The sequence below is a fragment of the Onychostruthus taczanowskii genome, unplaced genomic scaffold (genome assembly GCF_017590055.1).
Source record: "Onychostruthus taczanowskii isolate IOZ18803 unplaced genomic scaffold, ASM1759005v1 scaffold117, whole genome shotgun sequence".
Taxonomy (NCBI): domain Eukaryota; kingdom Metazoa; phylum Chordata; class Aves; order Passeriformes; family Passeridae; genus Onychostruthus; species Onychostruthus taczanowskii.
In genome coordinates, this window is record NW_024498318.1 from 1,098,608 (window position 1) to 1,114,232 (window position 15,625).

General features: G+C 58.0%; 3 protein-coding genes across 3 annotated transcripts; 2 read left to right on the forward strand and 1 right to left on the reverse strand.

The window, feature by feature from the left end:
• The first annotated feature begins 730 nt into the window (after window positions 1–730).
• Window positions 731–1,902, forward strand: LOC121348288 (homeobox protein not2-like). Its single transcript, XM_041427632.1, has 2 exons — window positions 731–931; window positions 1,744–1,902. The coding sequence occupies exons 1-2, from the start codon at window positions 800–802 to the stop codon at window positions 1,900–1,902; spliced, it is 291 nt and encodes a 96-aa protein (XP_041283566.1). The 5' UTR covers window positions 731–799.
• Window positions 1,903–5,041: 3,139 nt separating this feature from the next.
• SMYD5 (SMYD family member 5) lies at window positions 5,042–11,840 on the forward strand. Its single transcript, XM_041427616.1, has 13 exons — window positions 5,042–5,196; window positions 5,355–5,463; window positions 5,916–6,055; window positions 6,250–6,371; window positions 7,083–7,152; window positions 7,311–7,415; window positions 7,853–7,915; window positions 8,083–8,153; window positions 8,677–8,783; window positions 9,007–9,063; window positions 9,332–9,426; window positions 9,682–9,752; window positions 10,276–11,840. Exons 1-13 carry the CDS (start codon window positions 5,131–5,133, stop codon window positions 10,412–10,414), a joined length of 1,215 nt encoding a protein of 404 aa, XP_041283550.1. The 5' UTR covers window positions 5,042–5,130; the 3' UTR covers window positions 10,415–11,840.
• A 36-nt stretch (window positions 11,841–11,876) lies between these two features.
• On the reverse strand, window positions 11,877–15,466 carry PRADC1 (protease associated domain containing 1). The gene is made up of 5 exons (XM_041427617.1): window positions 15,402–15,466; window positions 13,830–13,930; window positions 13,445–13,554; window positions 12,641–12,808; window positions 11,877–12,400 (listed from the first exon to the last, which is right to left on the reverse strand). The coding sequence occupies exons 1-5, from the start codon at window positions 15,451–15,453 to the stop codon at window positions 12,280–12,282; spliced, it is 552 nt and encodes a 183-aa protein (XP_041283551.1). The 5' UTR covers window positions 15,454–15,466; the 3' UTR covers window positions 11,877–12,279.
• Between the last annotated feature and the right edge of the window lie 159 nt (window positions 15,467–15,625).

A 15,625-nucleotide genomic window follows, 5' to 3' on the forward strand; every position in this document is an offset into this window, starting at 1 on the left:
TGCAATCACTGCGCCTGGAATCACAGGGGCTGGGCTGGGAAGGGATTTTCAAGGAGCTGCTCGGCAGTGAGCAGGGACATCAGCTGGAGCAGGGAGGATGAGGGGTTGGGCAAGACCTGCTCTCAGTCAGGTGCCAGTGGCAGTGCTGGTGATGAATTGTATGTTAATTTATGCTAATTACGGTTATCCTCAGGCCGCAGCTGGAGAGCAGACAGGTCAGATACACTTGTTAGTCCTGCTAAATCATCATCACCCCTGGAAGAGAGGTGCAGGATATGGTCCTGCATGAGAGCTGGATCCTGGACACTGAGCCCGTGTGCCAAGGGAAGGGGAAAACCAGGGGCCAGTCTGGGGTCAGCTTTGAACCTTTGTGATTTGGGGCTTCTTGACACAGAGGTGGGATTTTTGTGTTCTGCAGCTCTTGATGAAATTGATTATCCTGTTACAAAGGTCCTGTGCAGGCAAAGGTCAAATCCTGCCCACCTCCCTGAGTGCTGATTTCTTTGGGTCTGGCTGCACGTCCAGGACTGTCCTTGGTGGACCCTGAGGGTAAAACCATGGAACAGGCCCTCAGAAGTTCTTCTACTCCAGCTTTTCATGGGGAAAGGAGTGTGGATGAGATTATCTGGGTAGGGACAGGGCAGGGACATCCCTGCTTGGTTCGGTGCTTTCTCCCAGCTCCTTTAGTGCAGACCCCTTCAGTTTTTGCTGCTTTCTCACAGGTCTGGAGTTGTCCCACTGTGTCGGGACCAACCCGCTGGGTCCCCCGGGGCCTTGGAGGTCGGGGGGGCCCTGCAAGATGAAGAGAGTCCGCACGGTCTTCAAACCAGAGCAGCTGGAGCGGCTGGAGCAGGAGTTCCTCAAGCAGCAGTACATGGTGGGCACGGAGAGGGTGGACCTGGCTGCAACTCTGCATCTCACAGAGACCCAGGTAAGGGACAGGGAGCTGAGCTGGTGGAACTGATCCTGGGGCTGCTCTGTGCTCATGGTCCTGACCTGCCCACTGGGAGGAGGACACGGTGCAAAGCGACCCGTGGGACACCCTGCTGCCAGGTGACATCGAAGAGATGTGCCTGGAGATGAAGAGATGGTTTCTGAATCCATGAAGTGGAACAAAAAGCATTCAGGAGCATAACCCTGCTGTGCTTTAGAGTTCGAGCTGGGCTGGTTGCTGTGTCTGCATTGTCACCATCCTCTGGAGACTGTTTCAAGTGTCCTTTTATGACACTGGATATAATTGTTTCCCTGCTCTGCCCTGTGAGTTCCTGCTCCTCCCACTGTAAATTGCTTGTTTAGCGTGGAAAGAAGGAGCCAGGTGATCTTCCACAGTGGGATCTAAATTCAGCTGGGAAAAAGGGAGAGCAAACCAAGGCCAGTTCTGGGGGACAATGGATAATTATCGGGGGTCTCATCAATGCCCTGTGGCAACTGCAGTCCTGAGGATGGGTTCAGGGGCTCCTTAGGGAGCTGCTTCCTTCACTTCCCTGGCCAGAGCCTTCTCAGTGCAGCTGCACCCCTTTGCCTCCTGATCCTTTCCCACCACAGCTCTGTCCTCTGTAGTTTCACCTCCTCCTGTTCTCCTTCACTATTCCCTGAGGGAATAATGCACATCCCAAATTTAAGGAACTCTGCTTTTTAACTGCTTTGAGCGGATAACTCGGGGATACCCACCTCAGAAGCACATGGACTGCAGAAGGGCTCCTGGAGCCCTTGGGTTAAGCTGTGGTGCCACTTCCCATCCAGGTCAAAGTCTGGTTCCAGAACCGGAGGATCAAGTGGAGGAAGCAGAGCATGGAGCAGAAGGCGGCAAAGCTGTCTCAGTTCGGGGTGATCCAGCCTGCGAGCGCCGACTCCACCGACAGCAAGGACCACGAGGACGACCCCGTGGACGTGGAGCTTTGAGCAGCCGAGGAGACCGGGCTGCTTTTGGATGCCTGGGGACGTGTCTGGGCTGCTCTGGTCCAAGTGAGACTGATCTGAGAGCTGGAGCTACAGGACTAAACTGCAGCTGGCTGGAAGGAACCTCCTGAATTTCTTTGGCTCAATTTCTTTGGCTGCTGTTTGGTAGCCAAGTGCTGTAATTCCTGGGTCTTCATCACTTGGTGGCAGGTGATCTCCTGTTTGCTCACGAAGCACCAGGGCACACAGTTTCCCAGAAAAGCTGGGGTGACAATCTGCTGGTTTCTCTGGTGTGGGGGTGACAATCAGAGGGTTACTCTGCTGCTGGGGTGACAATCACAGGGTGACTGATGCTGGGGTGACAATCAGAGAGTCTGATGCTGGACAGGCAATAGGATCTGTCTCTGATGGCTCTGAGCACAAGGGCATTTAAAGCCAGGGTCGCTCATGTTATGTGTGGCTGTGTGCCCTGCCCACTTCTTCCTCTCAACTTGACTCCCATGTTTGATGCCCAGGTCAGTCACAACCAGAATGCCCCAAAGCGGGAAGCCCTTTGCTGCCACACTCGGACTCCTGGATGCGAGGAGCAGGGTCTGACCCTGCCCTGGAGCAGAAGTGCCTCCTCCCGGCAGTGCCTTGCTCTATCTGTGCCTTTTCCATGGCTCCCCAGAGCTGGCTCCAGCCCCGGGCGGTGTGTGTCCCCTGGCACTGCTGTCCTAGCCCAGGGTGTGTGTGTGTGTGTGTGCTCTGCGGGGAGCCAGCCCAGGGCTGGAGCTGCAGGGCTGGAGCTGCAGTAAAAAGCAGCTCCAACACCTCAGCTGCTGCAGCAGACAGCCCCCTGCCCCGCGGCCAGACACAGGCAGCTGCTCTGTTCTCTCCTCATTATCCCCCAGGTGCCCTGGGACACAGCACCTGCAGCGCTCCCGGCACATCTGGAGCAGCCCAATGCGGTTAACAGCTGGATTTTTGGGGGTGGGGAGGGCTTTGGGGGGCCAGGACTAAGGACTCAGGCTGTCACCTTGCCTTCCCATGGCTGCCCATCAGCTCAGGATAATTTATTCCATCTCTTTCTGACCTAGAACACTGTATATCACTTTACTCTTACATTGTTATTTATAGAAATACCTTTTCTTTATTTCTTGCCTTAATACGTGTCACTTATTTATTTGCTTTGTCTCTTGGTAAAAATTGAGTTAATTTTAAAAAGAGAGATGGAATGAGTATAAAAACAAAACCAGATGGAAAAATTTCCAAGTACTCATTATAATTTTCAATTGAAATTAGAAAAAAAAAAAAAAAACACCAACCAAATATATTTTCATCTTTCTCAAAAGAGTCTGAGGGTTTTTTTCTTAATAAACTATTTTGGACAAAATATATACTAAATATCTTTTTTTCAATTGATTGATGACCCCATATCAAAGTGGATGAAGGGAGTTACTATCTCTGGGCTGGTTCCTGCTGAGATATAATTACATTTTCAGTAAGAGCAGTCATGCCTGGTGAGTATGGGGTGCTCAGGCTCCTGGAGAACAAGAACCTGTGTCTGCAGGTGGATGTGGCCAAACCTCTGCAGCTCCTGCTCTGCCAGCCTGAGGGGCTGGAGCATGGCCAGGGCAGGGAATGGAGCTGGGAGGGGGCCGGAGAATTCCTGAGGGAGCTGGGAAGGGGCTGGAGAATTGCTGAGGAGCTGGGAAGGGGCTCAGCCTGGAGCACAGGAGGCTCAGGGGGCCCTTGTGGCTCTGCACAGCTCCTGCCAGGAGGGGACAGCCGGGGGGTCGGGCTGTGCTCCAGGGAACAGGGACTGGAGAGGAATCCCAGGATCACTGAGGCTGGAAATCCCTCCAAGGTTATTGAGCCCAAGCTGTGCCCGATCCCCCCTTGTCCCCAGCCCAGAGCTCTGAGTGCCACCTCCAGCCCTTCCTTGGATATCTTGGGATGGGGACAACAAACCTCCCTGGGCAGCCCCTGCCAAAGCGCATTCCACCCCTTTCCATGAAGAAATCTCTGAGGAAATGGCCTCAGGTTGTGACAGGGGAGGTTTATATTGATGATGGGGAAAATTCATTCACAGGAAGGGCTGTGCAGCCCCGGCACAGCTGCAGTGGTGGAAACCCCATCCCTGGAGGGGTTTAAAAGCCGTGTGGATGTGGCACTTGGAGACATGGCCCAGTTGCGGCCTTGGCAGTGCCAGGGAACATTGGACTCGTTAGTCTTAGAGGGCTTTTCCCACATAAATATTCCATGAATCGCTGCGGATGTAATGGTGAGTGACGGCAGCATTGCCCTGCCTGTGCCTTGCCCTTGTGGTCCCTGCCACGGGCACAGTGTGATGGAGCACAGCCTGCGCTGGCTCCACCAGCCCTGGATCCCACAGCACGGCCAGGGGACGTGGCCCTGGCAGCCTGTTTGTCCCTTGTCCCCCGGCCGGTGGCCGGAGCAGTGCCCATCCCTGCGGCCATGCCGCGGGTCAGCGGCCACTCCTGAGGCCATGCTGCCTGCCCGGGCACCGAGGTGGCAGCTCCCGCCTTGTCACCCGGTGTCGTGTCCCCGCCACGAGCCGACAGTGACATCTAGTGACACCAAATCACTGCCCAAAGCCCCGAACACGGAATCGTGCTCAATTCCCAACCCTGCTCCCGCCGCCTGGCCAGCGACGAGCGGGGCTGAGCCGTCAACTGGTAAACACAACCAAACACGCATTTCCGTGGACTCCAAGGCTTTGCAGCCCACCATGCAGGAGGAAGCCGGGACAGAGTGGCCACACTAGCGTGTTTTGAAGGCTTTTTTGGGGGAAGTCGGGCCACTTCGGGTGCGCAGGGCAGCGGGCGATGCCTCCTCTTTCCAGGAGGGGAGACCTCAAGTGAGGGGGGAACTTGTGCCTGGCAGGGCTGTGACGGCTATTCCCCTATCGTTAAATAATAATAATTGACTGGGGAGAGGCAGCAAACTCCTGTACGATTTGGGGTGGCAGCGGGAGCGCACCGGCCCCGTTTTGGGGTGTTTTGGCGGTGTTTTGGGGTGTTTTGGCGGTGTTTTCAGACGCTGGCCAGGGGCTGTGGAAGGGGGGCCAAGATGGCCGCCGGCCCCCGCGCCCCGCGGCTGAGGGGGGCGATGGCGAGCGCGGACCCCTGAGGGGCGCAGGGGGCGGAGGAAGAGGAGGAGGAGGAGGAGGAGGAAGAGGAAGAGGCGCTGCCCGGCGGGTCAGGGCGGGGAAGTCGCCGCCCGAAGATGGCGGCCGCGGCGGGGCCACACGCCGGGGCTGCGGCGGAGGCGCGGTTCATCAGCAGCGCCAAGGTGAGCAGCCCGCGGTCTCCCCTCCGTGAGGGGCCCTCCCTTCCCGCCCTGCCCGGGGGGCACAGCGAGCAGGGATGGAGGGCATGGAGGGATTCCCTCAGCTCCCGGGTATGACTCGGCTTCGGGCGCGTCCCTGACCCGCGGCTGTCCCTCGGCAGGGAAAGGGCTTGTTCGCCACCAGAAACATCCGCAAAGGGGAAACAGTGTTCGTGGAGAGGCCGGTGGTGTCATCCCAGTTCCTCTGGAATGCTCTGTACAACTACCGAGGTGAGCGGCTGGTGCTGGTAGCGCGTCCCCGTCCCTGTCCCGGTGGGGTGACCGAGGGACCGCAGAGGTACCGAGGGAAGGGTTTGGCTTTGGCTTAGCACCTCTAGAAAGGTGGCCCTGCTGCTTTTTCTGCCTTTGCACCAAACTGTTGACAAGTTCAGATGCCGTCTGAGGAATGGTGACTTCCCTCAGCTCTGGAGGAATGTGCCAGGTGCCACCATAGAATCTTGGAATGGGTTGGGTTGGAAGGGGCCTTAAAGATCATATTCCATCCCTAGCATGGGCAGGGACGCCTTGCCCTAGCCCAGGTTGCTCCAAACCCCATCCCCTTGTTCCTCTCTGGTGTTGGTACCACTTGTGTTGCTTTGCCCTGGGTTCTGGTCCCTTTGCTTTCCAAAGGCTTTTCTGTGCCATCCATCCCTCCATCCCTCCACCCTTGCTGTGTCCCCCAGCCTGTGATCACTGCCTGCGGGCGCTGGAGACGGCGGAGGAGAACGCCCAGCGCCTGCTGGGGAACAGCTCGCTGGTGCTGCCTCACCCGGAGCAGTGCAGCATCCGGAAAGACCTGCACCAGCAGTGTCCCCGCTGCCAGGTACGGGACAGCCAGGAGGGACCGTGCTCTCCTTGGGATCCTTGAGTCCTTCCCATCCAGCCGGGCTCTTGTGCTGTCTGCCTTTCCATGCTGTGGGCCAAAGAGCCACTGCTGGTCAGGGAGGGGGCACAGCTGGCTCAAGGAGCCCCTGTCGTGCTGCCACAGCCAGTGCCAGCGCTGTCCCCTCGCTCTAGGTGACGTACTGCAGTGCAGAATGCAGGCAGGCAGCTCTGGAGCAGTACCACCAGGTGCTCTGCCTCGGCCCGTCCCGGGACGACCCCACGCACCCCCTCAACAAGCTGCAGGAGGCATGGAGGTAGGGCCTGACCCGCCTGTGGCTCCATGGGCAAGGGAGGTGGCTCTCCTGGGCTGGCTCCTTGCTGTGCATCCCTGCACAAGGAGGGTGGGGCTGGCCCTGGGACACTGCCCAGCTCTTTCTCCTGGTGGGCTGTTGTGATGTTGGCAGCCCAGGGGTTTGGACACACAGCTGAGCACTCCTTATTTTTCTCCCAGTAAAGAGCTACAAAGTGCTGAGCTATGCACATCCCTCACTCCTGCGGTTTTATGGTGCTCCTGCAGATCTCCAGCCTCTGGAAGATCCTCCTTGTGGCATCTCATGGACCCATTTCTGTCCCTGCTTTCAAAAAAAAAAGTGGTTCCAGAGGGGATAAGCAACATCCCTGACCCAAATCTTGTCCCAAGCGAGATCCTCCTTGTGGCATCTCATGGGTCTATTTCTGTCCCTGCTTTCAAAAAGAATGGTTCCAGAGGGGATAAGCAACATCCCTGACCCAAGTCTTGTCCCAAGCCCCAGCAGAGTGAGCAGGGTGGAGGGGGATTGTTTGTATGGGTGGAGCAGGAAGGTGGGTGCAGGTTTCTCCCCACACAGCAATGCTGCACTGACTCCTTTGGTGTGCTGGATCAGTGCAGGCCTGTCCACACCTATGGCAGCTCTTCTGCCTCCCTCCAGCTTTTCATTCCATGCCAGTCCTGATCTGCTCATCTCTTCTCCATTTTAATCCCACAGAAACATGCATTATCCCCCAGAGACCTCCAGCATCATGCTGATGGCCAGGATGGTGGCCACCATCAAACAGGTATACTGGGTGGTTTTGTTATCCCATTGTGGATGTTATTCCCAAGGCTCTGTTCCTTGGCCTGGCTTTCTCAGCATTTCTTCTGACAATCCTCCCTCTGTCTGTGCTGGGGAGGAGAGAGGTGTTGGTGCAATGCCTCTGCTTTATTCTTTTGTCAGGCTAAAGACAAGGAGTGGTGGATCAAGGCCTTCTCCCAGTTCTGCAACAAGACAGCAAATGAAGAAGAGGAGATTGTGCACAAGCTGCTGGGGGACAAATTTAAGGTAAGACCTAGCAGCTCTTCAGTCCTTGAGCCTTCCTTCTCCTTCCTGTGTCTGAGCCCAGAGATGCAAAAGCCTCATTACAGCAGGGCTGGAAAACACTGGAAACTCCAGGCTAAAAGGGAGGGCCCTGACAGTGAGGAAGTGGTTGCTTAGGGGATTTTGGCCTTGTGATGCTTTCATGGGATTATGCTGCTCCTTCCCGTGGGGGAGATGTTCCTGCTGTGGGCTGGGACAGCGTGATATTTAGCTGCTGAGTGGGTGGCTTTTGCTGCTAAAATGGGTGGATTGCACAGCTGTGAGGACAGCAGCCTCCAGCCATGCAGGGCAGGCCAGGCAGCCCAAGTGCTTCAGGAGCCTCTGGCCTGGGCTGGGCTGGGCTCAGCCCGGGGCTGGCACCCACAGCACCCCCACCCTGACCGTGCTCTGTGTCCTGCCAGGGCCAGCTGGAGCTGCTGCGCTTGCTCTTCACCGAAGCCCTGTACGACGAATATCTCAGCAGGGTGAGTGGATCTGCCTCCCAGATAGCCCAGGAGCATTGGCCAGGGCTTTCCCTGGCACTCTGCTGGTTCCTTGCTTCCCCCAAAGCTCCCTGTGGCATTTGAAGCATTGCAGTGAGGTGATCCTGCAGGCTGCCTGGCCTCAGGTCCTTTGTCTGTCCCTCCTGCAGTGGTTCACTCCAGAAGGCTTTCGATCCCTCTTTGCCCTCGTCGGGACCAATGGCCAAGGCATAGGAACCAGGTAAGGGGGCTTTGTGGGTGCTCCTTGCAGGCAGTGGAGATGTGGAATGTGAATGGCTGGGTGAGGCAGACTTAAACAAACCTTCATCTTGGCTGTGTCCAACCCTTTCACATCCCTCTGCCAGACCTTGGCTGCTCAGAGTCGCCTTGGATCTCTTCTGTGAGGTCTCACTGTGTGCTGACAGCACTGTGGGACTGTAAAAATGGCCTGTTTCTGACAGTATTGTGGCACTGTGACAGTGTTCCACTGCTCCCCAGCTCTGTGGCACTGTGACAGTGTCCCACTGCTCCCCAGCTCTGTGGCACTGTGACAGTGTCCCACTGCTCCCCAGCTCTGTGGCACTGTGACAGTGTCCCACTGCTCCCCAGCTCTGTGGCACTGTGACAGTGTCCCACTGCTCCCCAGCTCTGTGGCACTGTGACAGTGTCCCACTGCTCCCCAGCTCTGTGGCACTGTGACAGTGTCCCACTGCTCCCCAGCTCTGTGGCACTGTGACACGTGTGACCTGTCCCTGTTTCCCCAGCTCCCTGAGCCAGTGGGTACACGCGTGCGATGCGCTGGACCTGCCCATGCTGCAGCGGGAGGAGCTGGACGCCTTCATCGACCAGCTCTACAAGGACATTGAGAAGGGTGAGGCTCTGGGAGTGCAGGGACAGGGCAGGCAGCCTCGGGATGTGAATGTTTGTCCTCCATCCCCTGCCAGTGGGAGGGAAAGTCTCTTGGGAAATCACCCTGCAGCAGCCAGGCCGTGCTGGCTGTGGGTGTTCCGTGTTGATGGATGTTCCTTCGTGCTTGTGTGTGGAAGAGCTGGAATGGACCATGCCAAGCTCTAACGCCTCTCTCTGTGCTGCAGAGTCAGGAGAGTTCCTCAACTGCGAGGGATCTGGGCTCTACGTGCTGCAGAGCTGCTGTAAGTAACACAAGGAGTGGGAGGAAGACCACTAGTGAGGAGGGAAATGTCCTGTGCTAGGCTGGCTCACCTCTTCCTCTGGAGAAAGGGGTTTGTACTTGCCATCTGTGGGGTGGGGTGGATGGGATGGGTACTGCTCTCAGTGTTCCCTGGCACTTTGCCCAGCTGTGGAATGGCCAGTGCTGCCTAGGATGCACTCAGATGCACTCAGATATGATGTGGTTCCAGGAGGCACTCAGGCATTTAGCAGAGATTGTATTCCCCGTAGGTAACCACAGTTGCATCCCCAATGCTGAGACATCCTTCCCAGAAAACAACTTCCTCCTGCATCTCACTGCTCTGGAGGACATCGAAGCAGGAGAGGTGAGACAGCAGGGCCTGGGTCCACCTGAGGCATCACCTTGGCATCATCCCTGTGTCCCCTACATCCTCCATGGGCCCCACCCCAAAACCTCCTGTGTCCTGCATCATCTTGGCAGAGGAACTCAGTCCCTATCCCGTGTAGGGGCTGCCAGACCCCCTGTTTCTGCCTGATTCTGAGAGGGACTGGGGCAAATCCTGCTGCTTTGGGGTCATGGGGAGCCATTCTGAGCCCAGCCCATTTCTGTTTGCTGCCAGGAAATCTGCATCAGTTACTTAGATTGCTGTCAGAGGGAGCGGAGCAGACACAGCCGCAACAAGATACTCAGGTAGGGGCTGCCTGCAGCTACCTGGGGGGGACCTCACACCCCTTGACACCCCAAACAGTCCTTCAGGGCAGCACCCCCACCCCGGGGCTGTGTGTGCCTTGGGGTGTGGCTGTGCACAGGCTGCTGTGAACTTCAGTGGGCTCTTGGCAGGGGGTGTGTGCAGCCCGTGGCGTTTCTGGTGCTTCAAGCTCCTTGTAATGTGTTGTAGGATTTGGGTTCCCCTCTCTCTCTGCAGGTTTACACCTGCAGACCCTTCCTTTTCCTTCTCTGTCCTTCAAGGGCAGAAGTTGCTGCTGGGGGTCACTGTCCCCTGTCCCATCACCCCTGTGGGGCTGAGAAATCCCCCTCTGCACCCGGGGTACCTTTACCCTGCCTGAGCCAGCAGGATGGACCCCCCAAACTCCTGGGTCTGACACGTTTAGCCCCTTCCTGGCTGTTCTCTTCCCGACCCCTGCCCAGCAGCAGTGTGGGAGTGTACCTGTCTCCACACCATCCCTCTGTCTCCTGCCTGCCCACCTGCCAGGGAGAACTACTTGTTCACCTGCTCGTGTCCCAAGTGCCTCGCGCAAGCCGACGACGCCGACGTGACGTCGGACGAAGAGGAGGAGGGCGAAGGAGAGACGGACGATGCAGAGCTGGAGGATGAGATGACTGATGTGTGATCCTGGTCCCGGGCGAGAGGAGAGGGAAGGGATGGGACGGGAAGGGAAGAGCCTGGAGGCTCCTCCAAGAGGCAGCAGCTTTGATTTAGAACAGGGTTGTGTCGTGGGGTCGGGTGGGCACCGCGTGCCGAGGCGCCGGAGCGGGGCAGCCGGGAGCCGGAGGCAGGCCCTGCTCCCACCTGTCCGTGTTGTCCCTGTGCGTGTGTGTGTGTGTGTCAGGCTGTCCCTGTCCTCCCTGCGAGGACAAGCTGTGAGCCGGGGGCCCTCCAGCACATCCCTGTTCCCGGTGGGGCTGGCTGGTGCTTGCAGGGGAGGCTGGAGGAGAGTGGGATCCAGCCAGCCCCTGGGACACCACGCTGTCACCTGTGAGGTCGCTCCGCTGTGTCTGTGCAGGCTGTGGATGTGGGGGAGCTTGTCCTTCCCACCCTGCAGGGACGAGGGCAATGTGTGTGTGTGTGTCCGTGTGTCTGTGCACGAGGGTACTATTTAATGTCTGTATTAGCACTATCTACACCCTATGGAGCTGGGGCCCTTATATATCCTCATTCCATGCCTTGGCCGGCAGTGAGGGGCAGCAGGATCTTGCAGGGGATGCCCTGGAGAGTGGCCCAGAGCTCGAGTCCAGCAGGGAGAGCAGAGCAGACCCTGCAGAGACCTCCTTCCCAGCTCAGCCCACCCTTCCTGTGACACAGAGCCCCGGGCAGAGACTGCAGGAGCGTGTGGGGATGGAGAATGGCCAGGAGCTGGCATGGGCTGTGGTGTCATCCCAAACCCAGAAGACACTTAGGGTTCTGTAGGGAGGGAGTTGTCCCTCCCTTCAGCTGGCCGTGGGACAAGGATGTGCTCGGGGATGCAGCAAGTATGCTCCCACATGGAGATGTACCAGCACAGAGTGGCCCCACTGGACGTCCCCTTGTCGTCCATCCCATGTGCCACCCTCAAGGCCACACCATGCAGCAGTGTCCCTGTGTGCATACCATGTGGCTGGAGAGCCCACGGCTCCAAGTGAGACAGGCAGCAGGTCAGGGATGCACCCAGGGTCATCTCCTTCCTTCACGGATTTTGGGGAGTTGTGTTCCTGCCGCCGTGGCAGCTGGATTGTGGGACCGAGGGTGGCACACCTGTGGCACTGCCATCACCGCCAGCCCTGCCTCCCACTGCTTGTCCCCAGCCGTCCACATCCCCTTCAGTGTTCCTAATAAATCAAGACTGGTGACAGCTGGGGACCTGTGCTTTGTGTTGCTGGGTGCTGAGTGTGCTGTGACCCAGGGGCTGCTCCTGTGGGGACACAGGGCTGAGGGAACAGACACCTGTGCAAGTGTGGGCTCTGCATCTGCTGGATCCCACCCCTGCTGGAGCCTATGTCCCATGCGGCTCTGACTGAGCCCTGCCCCAGCTGCAGGAGGTATTTGGAGAATTTTACTGGGAAAAGCTGACTGCTGGAAATAAAAGAGAAACTTCCTTTCTCTAAAACTTACTCAGACTTCATTAGCTCAGACAAAAACGTACAGACATCAGGTGAGCCGTGCTGGTACAGACCAAGCCTGTATCGCTCTGCCCCCATCCCTGCCAGTCCTGCATCCCTCCAAATCAGCAGCACAATGTCAAATGTTTCCAGGGAAGTGCTGGCCTGCTCTGGGCCCTCACCTCCCTCCCACACAGTCACAGCTCGGTGCCTGGCTCAAGGTTCCCCCTGGCACTGGTGTTTGCCCTTGGCCACGCACCGGTGCCAGCAGAAAGATCTCCCTGTGGCCGAATCCAGCGGGATCTCTGGAGCATGTTGGGATCCTTTCCTCAAACCTGGTCCTTAGGGCAAGATCCTGGGGTGCACCAGGAAGTCCTCGATCCACCACAGCCTTTAGCTGCTACCAGAAGGTCCAGGGGGGCTGCATCATCTCGTAGGTGGGAATGCTGGTGACGTTGACAGGAATGGAGATGACGGCCCAGGGGAGCCCGTGCTGCTCCAGGGAGCGCCTGATCATGTACCTGGGGGGATGGAGGGGTGACAGCTGTTCCCGAGCTGCCAGGGCTGGGAGAGTGCAGCCAGACCCCAGCACAAACCACAAGCCAGCTCCAGCTGCCTGCTCACCAGGGCTGAATCCATGCCAAATGTGGCTCCCAAAGCCCGGCAGGGCCACCTGGGACCTCCCTGCCGTGAGGGACGAGGCTGTCCCTCGGCCATTCCCGTGAGCTGTCCCAGCCTGGGAAGGCAGCCCGGGCACGTACCCGTCCCTGCCCAGCAGGAAGAGCGCGGGGATGTCGGCCGTGCGCCGGGAGCTGTCCTGGATCATCTCGATGTAGAAGCTGTCGTTGTCATAGGCGTTGTCAGCGATGATGACGGCCCGCCCGCCGTGCTCCTGGATCACTCGTGTCTTGGACAGGAACGAGCAGCCCCTGTGGCACAGAGGGACCACACTGTCACCAGCTGCCGTGGCCACAGGTAGCTCCAGAGCCTGCAGCTGCCACAGCTGGCCTGGAGACAGCCAAACTAGGGATTGCCTCCCTGATTCCACACCTCCTCCAAACCCTGCTCCTCTGAGCCTGATTTTAGGTACAAGCCACCCACACTCCTAAGAGAAATGAAATGAAATTTGGAATGGTTTGGGTTGGAAGAGACCTTAAAGCTCATTCAGTGCCACCCCTGCCATGGCAGGGACACTTTCCACTGTCCCAGGGTGCTCCAAGCCCCAGTGTCCAGCCTGGCCTTGGACACCTCCAGGGATATGAGGCATCCAGAATTTCTTTGGGCAACCTGTGCCAGGGCCTCACCGCTCACGGAGAAGAGTTTCTTTGCCACTGTCTAATCTAAACCTACTCTCTCAGTCTGAACCCAGACAGCATTTTTTCTACCTTACCCCAGGCTGAAAAATACAAGATGCAATTCTCCAGGCTAGGAACACCCTCACATTTTCCTGGTTTATCTATGTGGGGAAAGGCACAGGATGAATCTGGAGGCGATGGGGAGATGTGGCCTGCTCTCCCCTCCTGCCCAGCAGGGTCCCCCAGCAGCTGCCATGATGCCAGACGTACCCCCTCTCCACCAAGGCGATCTGGTCCTGGATGAAGACCCCATTGTTCAGCTCTCCACAGGCCTCCGGGGGATCCGCCGGCACCAGGTGGATCTGGTCGTACCTCGTGTTCTCCGAGGAGACAGGCAGGGTGAGCCGGGGCTGGAGCTGCTCCCCCGCCCCAGCCCTGCCCATCCCTCGGGGGAGATTTTGGGCTCCCAGGTTCAGGGACGCTCAGACCCAGCCCTGGGGCCAGTCCCCACCTCCGGAATCCTGCTGAGGCCAAGGACGCTTGTGGAAGAGCAATGAGCTCCATTTTAACGAAAACCCCAAAGCACCGAGTCCCACCAAAAAGCAATATTGCCGCGTCCCGACCCAAAGTGGCAAATTCAGTGTTTAATACTTACAAACACGCCACCGAAATCCTTGGCTGGGGTGGCAGTGAAGATGTAGCGGATGTCTCCGGGGCTCAGCACTTGGAAGTACAAATACTCATGGATGCGTAATCCTGGGGGCGAAAGGACAGAGCTGAGGCAAGGGAAACTAAGGGCAAAGTCCCTGAAAAAAGGGGAGAAGTCCCAGTCATCACTCCTGAACCACAGAGAACAGGCCCTCCAGCAGTGTCAAATCCTGACTGGGCTCAGGACTCAAAATGCCCCAAAGGTTTTGGGGTGTTCCAAGGGCAGATGTGGCAGTTCCCAGGGGCTGAGAGGGGATGGGGGCGAGAAAAGGACTGGGGTGCTAAAGGGAAAATGCAGCTGGACCATGGAGGGGAGAGGGGTGCTAGGCACCCAGACTGAGGGGAACACAGGGGAAACCCACCAGGATCACAAATGGGAGCGAAGATGCACTTGGATTAGGATGCAGCAGGAAATGCACTGGAGCTGGGGCGCAGTGATGGGAAATGTACCTGGGTCAGAGGGGAAATCCAAGGGGCTCAGAGCCCCCGAGAGGAAATGCTGCTGGACTGGGGCGCTGGGTGGGCAAATGCAACTAGATCGAGCTGCACCGAGGGAATTGCACCAGGATGGGGATGCAGGAGGGGAAATGCACCCGGATCGGGATGTAGGAGGAGAAACGCGATTGGGGGGGGCACACCGAGGGGAAATGTTCCCGAAATCTGATACGGGTACAGGAGAGGAACCGCAGGGGGCCGGGAGGGGAAACACACCGGGAGAGAGACAGGAGGGGAAATACCCCGGGATACACACACCAGGAGGGGAAATACACCGGGATAGACACACAGGAGGGGAAATACACCGGGATACAGACACAGGAGGGGAAATACACTGGGATACAGACACAGGAGGGGAAATACACCGGGATACACACACAGGAGGGGAAATACACCGGGATACAGACACAGGAGGGGAAATACACCGGGATACACACACAGGAGGGGAAATATACCGGGATACAGACACAGCAGGGGGAATACACCGGGATACAGACACAGGAGGGGAAATACACCGGGATACAGGCACAGGAGGGGAAATACACCGGGATACTGACACAGGAGGGGAAATACACCGGGATACAGACACAGGAGGGGAAATACACCGGGATACAGAGACAGGAGGGGAAATACAGCGGCATACAGACACAGGAGGGGAAATACACCGGGATACAGACACAGGAGGGGAAATACACCGGGATACAGGCACAGGAGGGGAAATACCCCGGGATACAGAGACAGCGGGGAAATACACTGGGATACAGACACAGGAGGGGAAATACACCGGGATACAGACAGAGCAGGGGAAATACACCGGGATACAGAGACAGCAGGGAAATACACCGGGATACAGACACAGGAGGGAAATACACCGGGATCACGGTGCGCCGAGCGGGGAGGCCGCCGGCCCGGAATGCCTGGGGTGTATGCCTGGGGTGTGTGCGCGGTCCGGGTGCCGGGCCCGGTGCTGGCGGCGCGGCCCGGCCGCTGTCCCCGCTCCGTGCCCCCTCCGTCCCTCACTCACCGCGGGCCGGCCAGCAGCAGACGCAGAGCCAGAGCCAGAGCCAGAGCAGCATGGCTGCGCCGCGCCCCGCCCACCGGCCCGTCCCGCGCTCGCCATTGGCGGATGATCTTACCGCTCTCCTGCCTATTGGTCTGTGCCGCCATCAATCACGCGCGAGCCGGCGCGGGCGGCTCGCTGTCACCGCGGCGCTCGCTGCCAAATAGTGCTCCATTCCATTTCCGCAC

Coding starts and splice junctions, on each gene's coding strand:
- PRADC1 (XM_041427617.1), bottom strand. CDS start 15,453: ATGCTGCTCTGGCTCTGGCTCTGGCTCTGCGTCTGCTGCTGGCCGGCC. Junction 13,555..13,829: donor AGGATTTCGGTGGCGTGTTT/GTAAGTATTAAA, acceptor GTCTCCTCGGAG/AACACGAGGTACGACCAGAT. Junction 12,401..12,640: donor TTCCTGCTGGGCAGGGACGG/GTACGTGCCCGG, acceptor CCATCCCCCCAG/GTACATGATCAGGCGCTCCC.
- SMYD5 (XM_041427616.1), top strand. CDS start 5,131: ATGGCGGCCGCGGCGGGGCCACACGCCGGGGCTGCGGCGGAGGCGCGG. Junction 7,153..7,310: donor TGGTGGCCACCATCAAACAG/GTATACTGGGTG, acceptor TTCTTTTGTCAG/GCTAAAGACAAGGAGTGGTG. Junction 8,154..8,676: donor GGCCAAGGCATAGGAACCAG/GTAAGGGGGCTT, acceptor CTGTTTCCCCAG/CTCCCTGAGCCAGTGGGTAC.
- LOC121348288 (XM_041427632.1), top strand. CDS start 800: ATGAAGAGAGTCCGCACGGTCTTCAAACCAGAGCAGCTGGAGCGGCTG. Junction 932..1,743: donor TGCATCTCACAGAGACCCAG/GTAAGGGACAGG, acceptor CTTCCCATCCAG/GTCAAAGTCTGGTTCCAGAA.